We start from the raw sequence: 17,736 nt of genomic DNA, 5'->3' as shown, positions 1-17,736 counted from the left end.
CAGAAATTAAATTTAATATCCCTACAATAAATTTTTTATAATTGTTCATAAAAAAAATGCCTTATATTTATTAGAAGCAAACTCAAATTACTTACAGAATAAATATTTGGTTGCTTAACAGCCACTTCACCAGAATATACAATAATAGCTTTCAACAGAGGCAGTTTATGCTTCACTTCAAGAATTTTTTGTAATTGTTGGTGGTTTTCCACAACCATTATGTTAGCTCTGCTGTCATTAGCCACAAACGCACACGCCTCAGCAGTATTTGTTGTGTAAATACCAACAGCAAGACCACTGAAAACAAATCAAATTTTATCAACTTAAAATGTACAACATACTTCAGCATAAACAATGTACAACATACTTCAGCATAAACAATGTACAACATACTTCAGCATAAACAATGTACAACATACTTCAGCATAAACAATGTACAACATACTTCAGCATAAACAATGTACAACATACTTCAGCATAAACAATGTACAACATACTTCAGCATAAACAATGTACAACATACTTCAGCATAAACAATGTACAACATACTTCAGCATAAACAATGTACAACATACTTCAGCATAAACAATGTACAACATACTTCAGCATAAACAATGTACAACATACTTCAGCATAAACAATGTACAACATACTTCAGCATAAACAATGTACAACATACTTCAGCATAAACAATGTACAACATACTTCAGCATAAACAATGTACAACATACTTCAGCATAAACAATGTACAACATACTTCAGCATAAACAATGTACAACATACTTCAGCATAAACAATGTACAACATACTTCAGCATAAACAATGTACAACATACTTCAGCATAAACAATGTACAACATACTTCAGCATAAACAATGTACAACATACTTCAGCATAAACAATGTACAACATACTTCAGCATAAACAATGTACAACATACTTCAGCATAAACAATGTACAACATACTTCAGCATAAACAATGTACAACATACTTCAGCATAAACAATGTACAACATACTTCAGCATAAACAATGTACAACATACTTCAGCATAAACAATGTACAACATACTTCAGCATAAACAATGTACAACATACTTCAGCATAAACAATGTACAACATACTTCAGCATAAACAATGTACAACATACTTCAGCATAAACAATGTACAACATACTTCAGCATAAACAATGTACAACATACTTCAGCATAAACAATGTACAACATACTTCAGCATAAAAAATGTACAACATACTTCAGCATAAAAAATGTACAACATACTTCAGCATAAAAAACATCAGAAAATTATAATTACAATTTGCATCTTTATCAATCTGGTCATAGCTTTCAGTAATATTTAAGTTTTTTTAGTGTAGCTTCAATCCAAGTATACATCAAATTCACATTTCAGTCAATGTATTTTTGGACGCATGGTCCATTTACATTTCAACCAAAGCACCTACAGATGAACTGTCCATTTACATTTTAACCAAAGCGCCTACAGATGAACTGTCCATTTACATTTTAACCAAAGCGCCTACAGATGAACTGTCCATTTACATTTCAACCAAAGCGCCTACAGATTAACTGTCCATTTACATTTCAACCAAAGCGCCTACAGATGAACTGTCCATTTACATTTTAACCAAAGCGCCTACAGATGAACTGTCCATTTACATTTTAACCAAAGCGCCTACAGATGAACTGTCCATTTACATTTCAACCAAAGCGCCTACAGATGAACTGTCCATTTACATTTCAACCAAAGCGCCTACAGATTAACTGTCCATTTACATTTCAACCAAAGCGCCTACAGATGAACTGTCCATTTACATTTCAACCAAAGCGCCTACAGATGAACTGTCCATTTACATTTCAACCAAAACGCCTACAGATGAACTGTCCATTTACATTTCAACCAAAGCGCCTACAGATGAACTGTCCATTTACATTTCAACCAAAGCGCCTACAGATGAACTGTCCATTTACATTTCAACCAAAGCGCCTACAGATGAACTGTCCATTTACATTTCAACCAAAGCGCCTACAGATGAACTGTCCATTTACATTTCAACCAAAGCGCCTACAGATGAACTGTCCATTTACATTTCAACCAAAGCGCCTACAGATGAACTGTCCATTTACATTTCAACCAAAACCCCTACAGATGAACTGTCCATTTACATTTTAACCAAAACGCCTACAGATGAACTGTCCATTTACATTTCAACCAAAGCGCCTACAGATGAACTATCCATTTACATTTCAACCAAAACGCCTACAGATGAACTGTCCATTTACATTTTAACCAAAGCGCCTACAGATGAACTGTCCATTTACATTTCAACCAAAGCGCCTACAGATGAACTATCCATTTACATTTCAACCAAAACGCCTACAGATGAACTGTCCATTTACATTTTAACCAAAGCGCCTACAGATGAACTGTCCATTTACATTTTAACCAAAACGCCTACAGATGAACTGTCCATTTACATTTCAACCAAAGCGCCTACAGATGAACTGTCCATTTACAATGCTTTTCCTTGTATTATTAAAATTTCAATTCTGACTCCAATTCTTAAAAATTCAAAAATAAGCTCATTTAAAAGTTTACAAATATTAAGTTATAATTAAAGTCAGATTAAAAATTCAAACTATAACTACCAAAATGCTTACGAGTCAAAACTCCGACGCCAAAACTTTGATTCATATATGAATGTTGTCGATTATGTACATTGCCGTGTTCTTCAAATCTGATCGAATGATCATTTTGAAGTTTTATTAATTAATGAACATTCATGCATCGCATGACATATGCAACCCAATTCAACATAAATATTTTTATGAACCGAAGATGTAGAATCAAAACAAAACCAGACTCATATTTCTCTCTACATAAGTGATTATAACCTAGAAACCTCATGAAGCCTTTGCATATTCTCCTAAATCAAATCATTTTGACTAGTTTATATAAATTACTAGCCTGGGTGCCCAGCATTGCAAAAAAAACGACATCTTTGCCATTGCGTCCATTTTCAAACCAGAAGTGACAACTGTTTAAATAAAGGCTAGTTGAAAAGAGGGGATTACTTTCGAAAATACCAGTGAATAAAGTAACCCCACCCCTCCTTGTAGAAAAGTGCCCAGTTGAGGATTAAGGAATTGATGTTTTTAGTCAATTTTTTATGTTTGTTGCTCGGAGGGTGAGCTTCAAAACGATACCAACCTTGTGAAAATCCGTTGCCTTTGTTGAAAGTTTTAGGCAAACATGCACACATTTAAACAGACAGGTGACCTTCATATCATAGATGATACAAATCAGTTCACTCTCTGAGGCCTTACCATCTCTCTAAGAAAAGGCTAGTTTATTGCTAATCACCAGGGTAGCCCCTACCAGAGAATGCCGACCATTTTGGCGAAACATTTTTTGTAGGTCAATGTGTGCTTCTATTAAATCACACTTAACCTCGTGTTTGATCGTCCCTGGAAAGGAGATAAATAATATTGTGTTTATATATATATATATATATATATATATATAAAAAAAAAAAATAAACTAGTGTTGCAATGTTTTTGACTTATAATGGGGGTATGGTCCTTCACAGTTGCAAGATTCTTTTTATAAACACTGCTGCAAGGAACTGATGAATCAAATTCACATTCTGCTACCAACCATTCAGAAACCAGAATTGCTCCATAAAAGTTAAACCTTTTTTAGCAATCTTGCATATGTTTTCTTCGTGTCAACACGGAAAGAATCTTTTGCTCTCTGGCTACAAAATTATAAAGTCCGGAACCTGTACAGAACAGCTGTCTACTCAAAACTTATCTCCAGGATGACATAAAAACCATAAAAAAAAAAAAATTGTTCTGAAACTAAACATGGCTTCCAACTCAAGAGGTTATGCGGCCAGCACGAGACTTTACCTTGATGGATCAGAATCAAAATTTGAGTTGTGGGAACTGAAATTTTTAAGATATTTACGAATTCAAAAGCTACACAAAGTAATTCAGGCACAACCTGAAAAAAAAAATGACCCCGACTTTATTGAAAATAATTCAACTGTCTTTGCAGAATTAATACAGTGCTTAGATGACTGAAGTCTATCACTGGTAATGAGAGAAGCCCTGGACGATGACTGCAAAGCATTGAACATATTAAGGGAACATTACTTATCGAAAGGAAAACCCCAAATTATTACTTTATATACTGAACTGACATCTCTAAAACGAATAGAAGCCGAGACGATTACAAATTATATTATAAGAGCCGAAACCTCTGCAAATTCTTTAAAAATGTCTGGCAAAGTTATTAGTGACAGTCTGTTAATCTCCATGGTCTTTAAAGGGTTACCGAGTGATTTCAAGCCATGGTGATAACCCAGAAAGAAAAACCCATAACTTTTAGTCAATTCAAGGTGGCACTCAGGAGTTATGAAGAAACTGAGAAAATGATCACAGAAAAAAACAAAAACAAAAAAAAAAAAACGAATCTACAAATATGAAATTTAAAAATGCACACTTAAAAACACCAAAATTAAAGTATATCCATGCCTGGAATAAAAACCGCAACTTTGCCAAAAACAATTTTTCTCCTAATAAAAGTACAAAAATTATTTGCTATAATTGTGGGCAACCTAATCACAAGAGTTTATAAGGTAGATACAAGACTTTCAAAAGAAACTCCATTAAAAATATGGAGAGTTCCGTTAGCGAACATGCATTTTTATTTTCATGTATGTTTGACGCTTCAACAAACAATTTTCTTGTCGATTGTGGCGCAACGGCACATGTAATTATGAAGTAATCTGATTTTATCAATTTTGATCCCAACTTTAAGCCTCAGAATCATTTTGTAGAACTGGCCAACGGCAGTCGAGTAAACTATATCGTTTTGAAAAGAGGCGACACTAAAATCTCGCTAAGGAACAATAAAGGTGAACTTTGTTTCTATATTCTGGAAAACGCTCTTCTAATCTCAAAATTTAAACAAAATATTTTCTGTACAAGCCACCATTAAACAACGTGCAAATATAAACTTTAGCCCCAATAAATTAAAACTGGTGTACCCGAATGGAACTATATTCAACATTAAAGAAAATTAAAGATTTATTTCAACAGCATAGTCCCATCAAAAACCGTCTGCCATGAATACAGATATGATATAAAATTCTTGAGTACTACAATATTCCAGATATAAAAAAGTTGCCGAATGTGGTTGACAGAATGAAAACAAAAACATCAAAAAACTTTAACTGCAACGTTTATACGCAGCAAAAAATGACGAAATATTAAAACAAGATACCAGACAAGAAGGCCAAGAAAATCCTATCACTGGTACATTGAGACTTGAATGGTCCCGTGGAACCGATGGCCAGAGAAAATTTCAGATATACATTAAATTTTGTAGACAATTCTGGTTTAATAATGGTTTATTTTTTAAAGAACAAATCTGATACCCTGCTAGCAACTAAAAAGTATCTAGACGACATGGCTCCCTAAAGTAAAGTAAAGTGTATTCGCTCTGACAATGGTACAGAATTCACTAATAAAGAATTTGAACCTTTATTAATTGAACCATATCAAGCACGAAAATCGGTCTCTAAATCACCGCATCAAAATGGAACTGCAGAAAGATCATGGCAGACACTTTTTGAAATGACAAGATGTCTACTCATTGAATTAAAACTCCCTAAACCTCTGGTCATACGTATTTATGGCAGTTGCATATATATGTAACAGGGGCTTTAACAAAAGACTATCTAAAACCCCATATGAAGCTTTCTGTCGTAGAAAACCAAATGTAAGTAGAATGCATGCATTTGGTTCAACTTACTTTGCATTTATAAATAAAAAGAGCAAATTAAATATTGAAACCAGTAGAGGTAGGTCTCTTGGATATGATAAAAACAGTCCAGCCAATTTAGTATTTTTTCCAGAGAAAAATAAAAACAGTCTGATGTGTAAGATTCACAGACATTTAATTTCGAAGACAAAACATATGAAGAGGATGAAATTATATTTCCTTAAATCACTAAAACAAATGACGACAATGAAATTGATGGGGATAAGAGTATCCATAATGATAAAGTCGAACATTATCCAAAAAGATTTTTTGTGATTGACACTTTGAAAGTTTATCAAATCGACTATTGCTATTCCATGGATAATACGTCAAAAAGCTTTAAAGAAGCAATTAATTCAGAACAGTGATCAATGGAAAATAGCAATGAATAACGAAATAGATGCTTCAGCAGAAATACCTATTCGGTAGTACCTCTCCCAAAAGATAAACAGGTAATTTCTACAAGATGGGTCTTTACAAAAAAGACTACAGCATCAGGCCATGACCAGTACAAAGTTAGATTTGTTGCTAGAGCATACTTACAGTATAGAATATTTTTCTACGTTTTCACCGACCACAAACTTAACGACAATCAGAATTTTATTGTAAATCTCATCGCAATATGACCTAAACATCCATTAAATGAACTTAAATGCATATTTAAATGCCCCAATAGACTGAAATTTATATTACTCCTCTAGAGGGATTCATAATGAAAAATAAAAATTGCGTGTAGAAGCTTAACAAATCATTGTACGGTCTAAAGCAAAGCGCTCTGTGTTGGAATACAGTATTTCATGATCATATGATTGAACAACAATTTAAACAATGCCCAGCTGACACCTGTTTATATAACCAAAGCAAAAGACAAACTACTGATTTTGGTTTTATGAGTCAATGATATTTTAACTGCATCAAATTGTGACAATGTTGACCGATGTTAAGAATAGATTAAATAAAAAAATTCAAAATGACTGATCTTGGCAAAATATCATGGTTTTTAGGTATAGAATTTACTCATAAAAGGACTTATTACGATGAATCAATCAAGATACATTGATAAAATAATATTAAAATTTGGAATGGGTGAGTGCAGAAAAAATTAGACAATTGAAGAAAACAAGGCCGATAGCCATTAGTCGCGTGCTCTCGTGTAATGAATGAATGCGTGAATGTAGGATTGACATGAAATTCTTATAGATAAACTAAAATGACCGAAAAATGGGCTAGAAGACTTGAATAAAAAGTAAACGACTTAGAATGACTTTAATGAACTTAAGGATGAATTGAATTATCTTATGACTTGAATGCTTAAAAAATAACTGGAATCCTTCAAAAACAACTTGAAGGATCTGGAGAATGACTTGAATGGCTTTGAAACTGACTGGTTGTAAAGTGGGTGATCATTTTACATTAAATTAATACAGACAAGTGATCCCCCACTTTATATCACAAAGTTACAAACAAGTACAGCATGTAAGAATAGATACTACACTTTGATCTTGGCCAAAAGGCCAAGAAATGGGTATTTATTTGCTCCCCCACCGAGCAAATTAGGCACAAGGCAGATTTTTAATGTGAGGAGTGAAAGGGAAATGGGGACCAACTCCCCGGGGAGTAGGGGAGCTGGATAGTGACAATTGGTATGAAGGGTTTCCCCTACATTGACCAAGGTCTTATGTGGAGTTGCCCCTACATATGGTCTTTGCTTGCAGTATCTGCCAGAACAGATACTACACTTTCATCTTGTTTATATATTTTATTGCTTTTAAAATTTTGAAAATACAATTAAGTAAAAAACAAAAGATTTTTAAACAACAAAATTAGGCACAAGGCCCTACAAGAAATTGGGGAGGGGAAGGGTTCAGGGTCTTTGTGACTAAAGTGATTAAAAAGTAATAAATGTAGACTTTGGAGTCTTACTCTTTACTGGCAACATTTACCAAAATACCTCATTCACTCTACGGATCTTAATCTAACTAATAAATCCCCAGCGTTTAAGAATCAAAACCATGTTTACAATTTATAAACAGTTGTCTGTGTGTTTGTGTATGCATTTTTTAAAAAATTTTGTGTGTGTGTGCATGTTTGAAAAAATAAAATTCAATTTCATTAGAAAATAAAAAGTTTTTGAATTAAGAGAAAGATTGTTCGTGGAGTGGGGAAAACTAATCAAAAGTGTTCATATCAAAAACAAAAAATAAATCCTACTGGGTTGTTAGTGAGACCCCCCTGTACTAATCTAGGTGACTAGACCCCCCCCCCCACTGTTTTCCGGGGGAACCGAAAACAAGCAGGGCGATCCCTAATGGGGATTGGGGAAAATATCTTAATGGAAGTGGGAGAAAACAAAGCAACGGGTGGAGGGGGTTGGAAGGTGACCTCTGAGTAGGGGAGTGACCGGGGATGTTGAAAAAGCAAGGATGTGGCACAAAGGGGATGGGCAGACTCAGAGGTTCTCTAGTACCAAAAAATAAAATCAGGAACAGGATCTCATTTATACCACCAGTCAAGAGTCTTCTTAAGTTTTTCTTAGCTAGAACCTAAGTGGGATGGGTTCCGAAGGACCCAGCACTGCCCATGCCATGCTTAAGGAGGGAACACGTATTGAAACTTGGCTCCTCGATGGATGCACAAACTAGTGTTGTGCACCCACCTCTTGTCAAATTGTCAACCTCCTCCAATCGCATCTGATCTTTACTTTAAGCAAATGTTTAAAGTAAACGATCAGATCCCGATCTGGAACAGATGTGCCTTCGCGGACCAACTTGAGGCGCGTGATCCAAATCACCATGCACACTACTGCCAGGATCGCCAGGAAAACCATTCTTTCCTCCCTGGGGAACCGCGGCTCCATGTTGTACACAAAATAACCTTCGTCGAGATCGAGCGGACATTCGGCATCGATGCGAGCCATTACCCCGCCCCGACGTACTCCAATAAGGGCTGGATCCGGCTGCAACTAAAAAACGCGTGCCCGATCGTTTCAGGCTCGCGTTCGTCACAGCGCGGACAGAAGCCCCTCGTATGTTCTTTATAGCGGCAGAGTTCGTCGAGAAGGGGCAGCGCGTTACGGACCAGTCGCCAGGTGAGGGAAAATTCCGAGTTGTTCAGAATCTTCCGTCCCGGCGCCCAACTCCAATGAGAACGGAAAACCTCCATCGACCATCCCATCCGCCTACAAAGTGGATCCTTCGCGGTCCCCTTCACTAGCTCCCGATAAAGTTTCTTTCTTGGCTGATCGAGGACACTGGTCCCCAGCAAAGCTCTAAGAGGAGTCCGGCATTCGGAGAAGAACTTAGATTCCCCCCTCGGTCTACGATGACCTTCTACCGAGGGGTTGGGTTTGAGATTGGGAAACGAGTTCTCAACCACAGGGACCCAAGGAGCGTCTTCTTCAAGCGAACGACCCAGGAAAGCCAATCTCTCGGCATTTCTATGACACAAGAAACTGGGCTGACCCAGGCCTCCCTCGCTCGGACTCTGGACACAGACCTCTCTGCAGACATAATGCTTACCATCGTTCCACAATAGTGAATCGAGGCGCCCTTGCAAGCGGGTTAGTCGTTCTGCAGGGAGAGGAAGTACAGACAATCGGTAAAGGATGAGCGGAAAGACGTATGTAGCACACGCCTCCGCCCGACCCTTCAAGGACAATTTCCTTCCAATTCAAGTCTCCACCGACGATTTGACCTTGCCATATACTTCCGACCAATTCTTTTCCAGCTGAAGTCCCGGTCCAAACCAGACACCGAGAATACGGACCGGTCCATCTGAAAATACCTGGAAGTGAGTTTACCCCGGTCCAGGCCCCCAACCGCAGGCCGACAGACTTGCTGCGGTTGAAGATGGCCCCTGTGACTTCTTCGTATCGAGCAAGCGCCTCGACCACTGCTTGAACGTCCGTGTGGCAAGACACGAACACGGTGATGTCATCAGCGAATGTGGAAACCCTGGCTCGTGTCTCCAGGGAGAGCTATTCCGCGCAGGACTGGTGTAGCCGCCTCATCCCTTAACTTGCGAAGGAGGGGTTCCAACGGCAGGACGTACAACAGAGGCGACAGCGGACGCACCGACCGAGAGACAGCGAATGACTCCGACAGCTTACCGTTGATCTGCACCGCTACCATCGGCCTATCATACAGGACAAAAATCCACTTGCAGAAGTCCGGATTAAATCCGGCGGCCTCTAGCACAGATCCCAGGAACCGATGGTCGACCCTATCGAATGCCTTGGACTGATCTAAACTGATCAGCGCGGCTTCGGCGTCGTCTTCTGCCCCTCTATGATCGAGAGTATCAAATGCAAATTGTCTTGAATCGATCTCCCCTTCACAGCATAAGTCTGGTCCGGTTCGATCAAGTCAGTGATGACAACCTGCAAACGATTCGCAAGAATCTTTGCCAAAATCTATAACTCTGTGTTTAGCAGAGTCAAGGGCCTAAAATCGTCGAAATTTTCCACCCCACCATGCCGTTGACCTTTCCTCAGCAATGTGATCACTCCCTTGGTCACCTGTCCAGGGATGGAACCCTGAGCAAACCAATGGTTGAACATATCCTTCAGAATAGGAACCAACATGGGCGACAGCCTCAAGTATAACTCGTAGGGTAAACTATCAAGCCCCGGGGATTTGTTGTAGCCGACCTGCTTCAACGCAGTAATGACCTCATGTTCAGTAACAAGACAATCACAGCTAGCCGCCAGGGCTGCCGTGAAGCGGGGCGAGTCAGCCAAATAGTTGCCAAACTCTTCGACCCTGAGTCCGGGTAGTTGGGTGAAGCGCTCCGATAGATGCTCCCGAAACCCCTCACAGATCTCCAGAGTCGAAACTAGGGCGTGTCCTTCCAGGTTGTGTACTTTACGAATGTACCCGTCTGAACCGCGCCTTAAAGCAGCCTTACGCTCAACAGCGTCAACATTCACAGCCTCGTTGGAAACTTTCATTAATCTAGCCCTAACTACTTGACCTTCATACCATTCGCTAGCCAAGCGGCTGAGGTCTTGTTTAGCTAGTGCTACCTCTAGGGCCCCCCCCCCTCCACCGCCCGGGTCAGCTTATCCTCTAAGCGCTTCTTTGCCTTAGCCTTATCTAACGCGAGGTGTTGGCTGTATTGGACTGAGAAGCGCCTAATTTTGGCCTTAAGACTAACCCACCACTTACTCCCTGTAACCGCTCCCACTAAAGCCCGCTGAATTAATTCTTTAACCTTCAACCGGTAGTCCTCCAACACCAACAAGGTGCTGTTGAACTTCCAGTATCCGGCTAGTTTAGGCCTAGCACTTAACGGGCCATAACGAGTTTATGGTCCGAGTTTCCTAACAAGTGGAATGTGGGGCACGATAGAAAGTCTACGTCACCTCTTCTAACTAACATCCGATCCAAGTAAGTACTTGGATGGGAAGGCGTTCCAGGATGCCACGTCCACATCTCCCGCCCCGGATGATCCAGACGGAATCTGTCGACGAGATTGCACGAGGCCATCAGGTCGAACAGAGTGCTGTCACACCGCACCGACCCACTAGTCCCCCCGACCTTATCTATATTGGGATCAAGGATTGCATTCCAATCACCCATTAGAACTACCCGTTCCGGATCCACTAAGAAGCCCTCCAACCGTCGAAAAAAGGATGCCCTCTCTACAGCAGAATTGGGAGCATAAACAGCGACAATCCGAAAAACACTACTATTAACGGCAACATCAACAACAACTAGCCGCCCGTCCTCGCCAGCGTGAACAAAATTCACCGACGCTGACAGGGTCTGACTCACTAGCAAGGAGATTCCACGACTATAAGTATTGCCATATGCTGAGTAAACATCGTAATCGTTCACCAGCACCTGACAATCCTCGTCACAAATAAAGTGGGTCTCCTGGATAGCGGCAATATCTACCTTAAGGGACACCAAGTCTTTCACAACGCGCGAGGCCTTGCTTCGACACCTGATGCCCCTCACATTCAATGTAGCCAAGTTCAAAGCCATGTTCACTTACCTTATTCAGTGTCACAGACGGGTCTGAAATCCTTGGCAGTGAGGACGTGGCAGGCCTGGCCGAGGCTGGCGGTAAGTAGGTCTGATGAGGGTACTCCGTCTTTGGCCACACCCCACACGTCCAGGGGAAAGGTTAGTTTAAGTGCCCTGTAGAAAGAGGGGTGGATGTACACGGGGACTCTGCCCTCACATTTGTAGAAAAAAATTGTTCAATGAAGGATGGTCCCTGTCCACCAGCTGCTAGCCCGGGATCGCATCCTTCGCTGCATCTATCATAGCCCAGAGGGCTTGAGTCCTTGCGTCCTTGTTGACTAACAAAAGTGGTCAACAAGGGAGCGTCTCTGAATTTGGTCGGGTCTGCGACGCTGTCCCCGCCGACATAGGCGAGACTCCTCAGCTTGTTATACCGGACCTTTTGTTGTCCTTTAAGGTCCGGTATTGTTTGGTGTGGGTCTGGTTCGCAGATCCTACCTCCTGGCAGGAACGGGAGTTTTTTTCGTTCGCTCATTGCGAACCGCGGTTGTTGGGGGAGAGGGCTCTGTAGGTTGAGGGAGGGAGGAGGGGGGTGGGGTCGGGGTAGCTTTCACAGTCTCTTGATGGGGTCATTTATCACAGGATGGGGGGCATATAGAGTTTTTGGGGGCCTTGGGGAGGGAGTGGGAGAGTTGTTCGGGCTGCTGGGGTGGTGGGATGACGGCGGGATCAGCCTGTGTTTTGTTGGAAGTGTCTTCCTCAGTAGGGGTAGGGGGGTTAGCTCGCATCTTCCGGCTTTTCCTCCTCCTGGCCCTCCTGATCTCTAACGTGCTCAGTGTTGCTGTTGATTCCTCCTCTTCCTCTGATGCGACCTCCTCCTCAGACTCTTGTAACTTCTTGTTTGAGGAGGAGGGTGCCTGCGTGCCCATATTTTCCGTGCCTTCTTGCTTGTTTTCTGGCTGGTCTCTGGTCACTGTTGGAGGGGGTGGTTTTTTTTTAGCTGTCTTCCCTTTTTTAGTGACCGTCGACCAACCTTCCTGTGCTTCTGGGAGGCTTGTGGCTGGCGCGGGCATGGAGACTTGTGGTGTATTTTTGACTGGCCCTGCAACTTTGCTTTGCGTTTTTGTTGGGTTCTTGTTCCCACTCTTTTTTGGGCAGTCTTTGGCCATGTGGCCTTGTAGCTGGCAATGCCAGCAATGGGGCTTCCTCCCCTCCACTATTAGGGAGAGCGTCCACTCCCCGAATTTCAAAGTGGCCGAAATGCCGTAGAATCCCGCTTTGTCCAAGACCATCTGGATTTTATAGTCCCCAGTCATGATGTTTCTTAGACCGCGGACTGGCGTGACTTCCTCCACGTCCCCGTATTGACGGAGGATGGCCCCCAGTTGTTGGGCTTCTATATAGCAGGGGACGTTCAGAGCAGAAACATTTGCCCTCCTCCTGTTCATGTAAATGGGCTGTAGCTTTATGTTTCTGCTCTGGTGACTGGTCCTGGACAGCTTGATCGCATGTTCGGGGGTGGGAAGCAGAACATCCCACTGCGCATAGCTTCTTCTGCAGATGTAGTTGGCCGGGATGTTCTGCTCCAGCAGCACGTTTACCATTGTGTCTTTGTTGACACCCGTGAGGCTACTCGTCTTGACATCGGATGTAATCAGTGACAGGACCCTCTTCTGTAAGCCCTCGACCTGTCCTGGAAGGGGTTGGATGTCATTCCCCTTGGTGTACTCCTTGTACGTGGAGTCGAACAGCTTCCGATAGTCCTCGAGTGTCAACTTGCTCTGCTGCTCTTTGGGGCCCCATGCTGATCCACCGTCCTGTTGGGAGTCTGCTGGTCCAGGGACGGGGGGGCGTAGCTGGCACCTCTCTGCTAACTGCCGTTGTGGGAGTTGCTGGCTCGGGGGTCTGACCTTTACTAGTCAGAGTTGGCCAATCCGCGTTGGATATTGCGTGCTGGCTTTCTCTGCTTTCCGGGTCATTCCCTTTTCTCTTTTTCTTTCTTAGCTGCTGGGTGGCCGTCTCTTGGGGAGTAGGTGGTGTCTCCCCTCCTGGCGTTATATTCCCAGCTGCTGGCGTTGGCATAGCAGGTGCTGTGGTCCGGGGAGCCGTTCCCACCAGTGTGGTTTGGTTGCTACTGGTTGGCTTCTTGTCCCCTTCCCGGGCTTCCTTTTTCTCGTTCTTGCCCTCTTGGGGAGTACTGGAGGGCGGAACGCTGGTCTCTTCATCAAAAAGTGATTGCAGCGAGGCTAGTGTGGCATTAAATAGCTCCTCGGTTTTTTCGTCGGAGCCTTTTTTCCATATCCTCTGCTGCAACTGGGGTGTTGCCCTTTTGGGGAGCGGGGGATTGATTTCCCGCCTTACTTCCCGTGGGATTGGTGTCCAGGAGTGCAGCTGGTGTAGCTCCTTCTGCATACTCCTCGACTGCAGTTCTTGCGTCTGCATTTTCCGCCGGGTTGCCCTCGTGGGGAGTAGTTGCAGGTGGTATTCTGGGGGTCGCCGCGGGCTGCGGCCCTACCCCTTCATCTGTTTTCAAGGTCGCCGCGCGCTGGGGCCCTACCTTGTCTTCTGGCGCCGTCTTGCCGGGAGATGCATTGGCTCCCTCACATGGGGAGTCGTCTGCGGGGTTGATGTTGCGCATTTGGGGTGACGTACCCCTCCTGCCTGGCATTGTGGCGGTAGCACTGGCCGCTGACACGGACCAAAGTGTAGCGGGGAGAAAAGAAAACCCAGGGGAATGGCGGGGGTGGAGGGGGAGGAGCGGGCTCAGAAGAGATTAGTGTTTTTGACCTCCCCTCACGGGGAGGTCGGGTTAGCAGCTCAAATCCCCCCGCGAGGGGGAAGAGCAGAGAAGAAAGACGCAGTGGGTGCTAGCGGGTCAGAGTGCCGTGTCGCAATTAAGAGAGAGAGGGGATAGACATTTCTGCCCACAAAGGGGAGCAAAAACGAAACACCCACCCTACTCCACGTCACTCTACCCACTAACTACCCCAACGGAAGTGAGAAAGAGAAGCCTGTCTGCTCGATCCACTGGGAGAGCAGCGAAAATAGACAAAGTTTTGGCCTAGCAGGTCAGAGTGCTGCTCAGGCAATTAAGTGGTGAGAAATTAGACCATCCCCTGTCTCAAGAGGGAAGAGACCGGAACGAAGAAAAAACGCATGCAAAAACGAAAAAAGAAGGTCTAAACTACCAGCTAGTGGTGTTGGTCCCGAGATTCCAGTCTCCCAAAATAGGGGATCAGTTTTCGGGTCCAAGCTCCCACAAATGTGGAGTCGGTCCTGACTCCCCAAAGGAGGGAGTCAGTCCTTGCTAACAAAAGTTAGTATGAAAAAGCACCTTAACCTAGCCCGAAAGCCCGGTGGTGGATCAAGTTTCGTAACAGAACAGATACTACACTTTGATCTTTATATTTAATTTATTTCGTTTAAAGAAAAAATTACAATTAAAAAAATTCCAATATAAAATTATAGCATTTAAAAAAGTAAAATCTCCAAAAGACAAAACAAATTTAGGCACAAGGCCCTATAAGATCTGGGGAGGGGAGTGTTGCAGGGTCTTTGTAACTAAAGTAAAAATGGAGTCTGTGGCGACTTTACTCTTGACTGGCAACATTTACCACAATACCTCATTCACTCTGTGGAATCTAAAGCTAACTAATGAAAACCCCAGAGTTTTTACAAAAAGGATATATATATACAATTTCTTCATGTGTGTGTGTGTGCGCATACTAAACTTTGATCTTGGACAAAAGGCCAAGAAAAGCTTAAAAGCTATGAAGCTAAGAACAGCATCTATTAACAACGGACCTTTGACCAAAAAGGCCAAGCACAAAAGTGTTACTGACAGACCGACGGAGTGACTTAGAGTCGCTTGCACGCAACTAAAAATTAAAGACAGCAATTGAAGAAAAAAAATACTCAGGATCAACTAACAAGAATATTGTTACATTTCATCATAACATATGATCACATATTTCTTTCAAGACCATATACCACATATTAGATGATTGGTGGTGTGGGGGGTTAGTTACTTTCTGCTTTGATACAGACAATTCTTTAAAATCACAAAACATGGAAGCAATTTTAATTTTTTTTTTCTAATATTTCTAAAATTCTCATTCCAAATAACAAAAGTCAAAGATACAAAACCAAATATATCGCTCAATCTAAAGAAAAAAAAAATAAATAAATAAATAAATAAAAAAATAAAAATTGAAAATAAAAATTGCTTGTCTTACCCAGCATAAATGGCTCCCACGTTTGACAAAAACCATTCGGGAGAATTAAAACCCAGGATGCCAACACCATTCCCTGGTTCCAAACCCAACTAGAAATAAAATAAAACAAAACTTATAATTTTGATTCCTTAAAAAAAAAAAAAAAAAAAAAAAAAAAAAAAAAACTTGGCCAATTCCACCCCATCATTAATGTTTCAATTTCTAGCACATTAATACTCTGCACAGGAGAAATTTCATTTCTCATTTCTTTCCTTTTTCACTGATCATTCCCGATAAAGAATGTAGGGCAATACAAATATTGAACTTGGAATTATTAAATTATATTAAAAAATTACAAAAAAGGCAAACAAAATTTTATGCTTCAAATCCCTACCCATTATCAAAATGTCCAGAAGCATACGTAGAATGTCAAACTGATCATTAAATTGTGAAGTAATTTTATAAAGTATTAGATGAAAAGCCTATTCCATCTAAAAGATCTGTTTAAAGGGAGATAATTCTTAAGTTATCTATCTTTGGTGAGGGACATTAAAAAGTTACGGGTCGTACTAAAAATGTACGTCTACTTTATGTCCGTCTAATTGCTACTGCTCCTGATGATTATGAAGCAACTTCTTTAAAGCCACTTCCGGTTTTTGCCAGTGGAAATTATCGTGTGCTATTTAAAACATATATATATATTATCTTTGTTAAAGAAAATAATATAATGTTCGGACAAGTGATCTTTTCCTAAGAATTTGTAAAATACAATAACAGATCTGCATAAAATAAAATTAGAATTATATTTAGTAATTTACACTAGATTTTGGGATTCAAAAACTAGAAAAGAATCGAGTTTTCGACCATTCGCATGCTGTTTGTTTTGTTTTTGCGTTAAACATTTTTGTAAAAAAAATCTTTTTTTTTTATTTTTTTATTTTCAGAATTAGGGAAATATTTAAAATAATAATAATAATAATAATAAAATACGAGTCAAAAGTACACTCTGGCCTACAAAAATGCCCGGACGGTCCCATTGACATTTCCAAGTACGGGCGCCTCGGGCGACTAGTAGCACTAGCAGTTATCTAATGCCTTTGAAAGTATTCTAAAACATAGGAAAAGAAAAAAAAAGCGTAACAGAAGATTAGGTGACTACTGACTCGGTGTGAGCAAATAAAACGCTATTGTTCCAGTTGTTTTTTTTTTGTTTGTTTTTCTTTTTCACTGTTTTGTGTTCATTTTTAGTATTATATTATAATACTTATAAAAATATATCACTTTATGAAATATTTATTTATATTTGGCAAGGTTTACTTGAAATGTCCACAAGATAGCGGCTTTGAACGAATGTAAAAAATGAAAATGGAACGGAACGCACATTTAAGCGAAACGAGATTATCGCGTCAATAATAATAATAAGCATGTATTAATTTTTAACTAATCAATACTTGTTATGAATATGTTAAAAAAAAAAAAAACACAGTAGTGCTAGTGCTTACTTTTGTTTGTTTTTTTTTTTTTTTTTTTTTTTTAAATTTGTTTTCTTAGGGGTTTTGGGGTCGCTGACAACGAGCCTGATATTCAACCCCGTGTAAATTGACCGTTTGCATGGTATTAAGCCCTGAACGCTTGGACTACGCACGAGCGCGCGGTAGCATACACAAATTTACATTGGTCGTCGCTCGTCGACAAGTACTTTTCCTAAT

The 17,736-nt window shown here is 40.9% G+C and overlaps 2 protein-coding genes and 1 pseudogene across 6 annotated transcripts in view; all 3 read right to left on the bottom strand.

Moving 5' to 3' along the window:
- The window catches only part of LOC145248301 (long-chain-fatty-acid--CoA ligase ACSBG2-like), a 107,557-nt gene that overhangs the window by 32,217 nt on the left and 57,604 nt on the right, over nt 1-17,736 (bottom strand). For all 5 annotated transcript variants that reach the window (XM_080110188.1, XM_080110191.1, XM_080110192.1 and 2 more), the window contains 2 exons: nt 16,049-16,137; nt 96-297 (listed from right to left, as the gene is read on the bottom strand). In XM_080110188.1, the coding sequence (XP_079966314.1) occupies nt 96-297; nt 16,049-16,137 (291 nt within the window). The remainder of the gene's footprint in view (nt 1-95; nt 298-16,048; nt 16,138-17,736) is intronic.
- Nucleotides 7,239-7,370, bottom strand: LOC145248476 (U2 spliceosomal RNA; annotated as a pseudogene).
- LOC145247780 (uncharacterized) lies at nt 7,916-13,417 on the bottom strand. The gene is made up of 2 exons (XM_080109422.1): nt 10,891-13,417; nt 7,916-10,829 (listed from the first exon to the last, which is right to left on the bottom strand). The coding sequence occupies exon 1, from the start codon at nt 13,415-13,417 to the stop codon at nt 12,443-12,445; it is 975 nt and encodes a 324-aa protein (XP_079965548.1). The 3' UTR covers nt 7,916-10,829; nt 10,891-12,442.

Source organism: Euprymna scolopes, chromosome 26, assembly GCF_053919585.1.
Source record: "Euprymna scolopes isolate OS-2025 chromosome 26, ASM5391958v1, whole genome shotgun sequence".
In the NCBI taxonomy this organism is placed as follows: Eukaryota; Metazoa; Mollusca; class Cephalopoda; order Sepiida; family Sepiolidae; genus Euprymna; species Euprymna scolopes.
The sequence above is the reverse complement of the archived record's forward strand: the minus strand, read 5'-3'. Positions and strand labels throughout refer to the sequence as shown.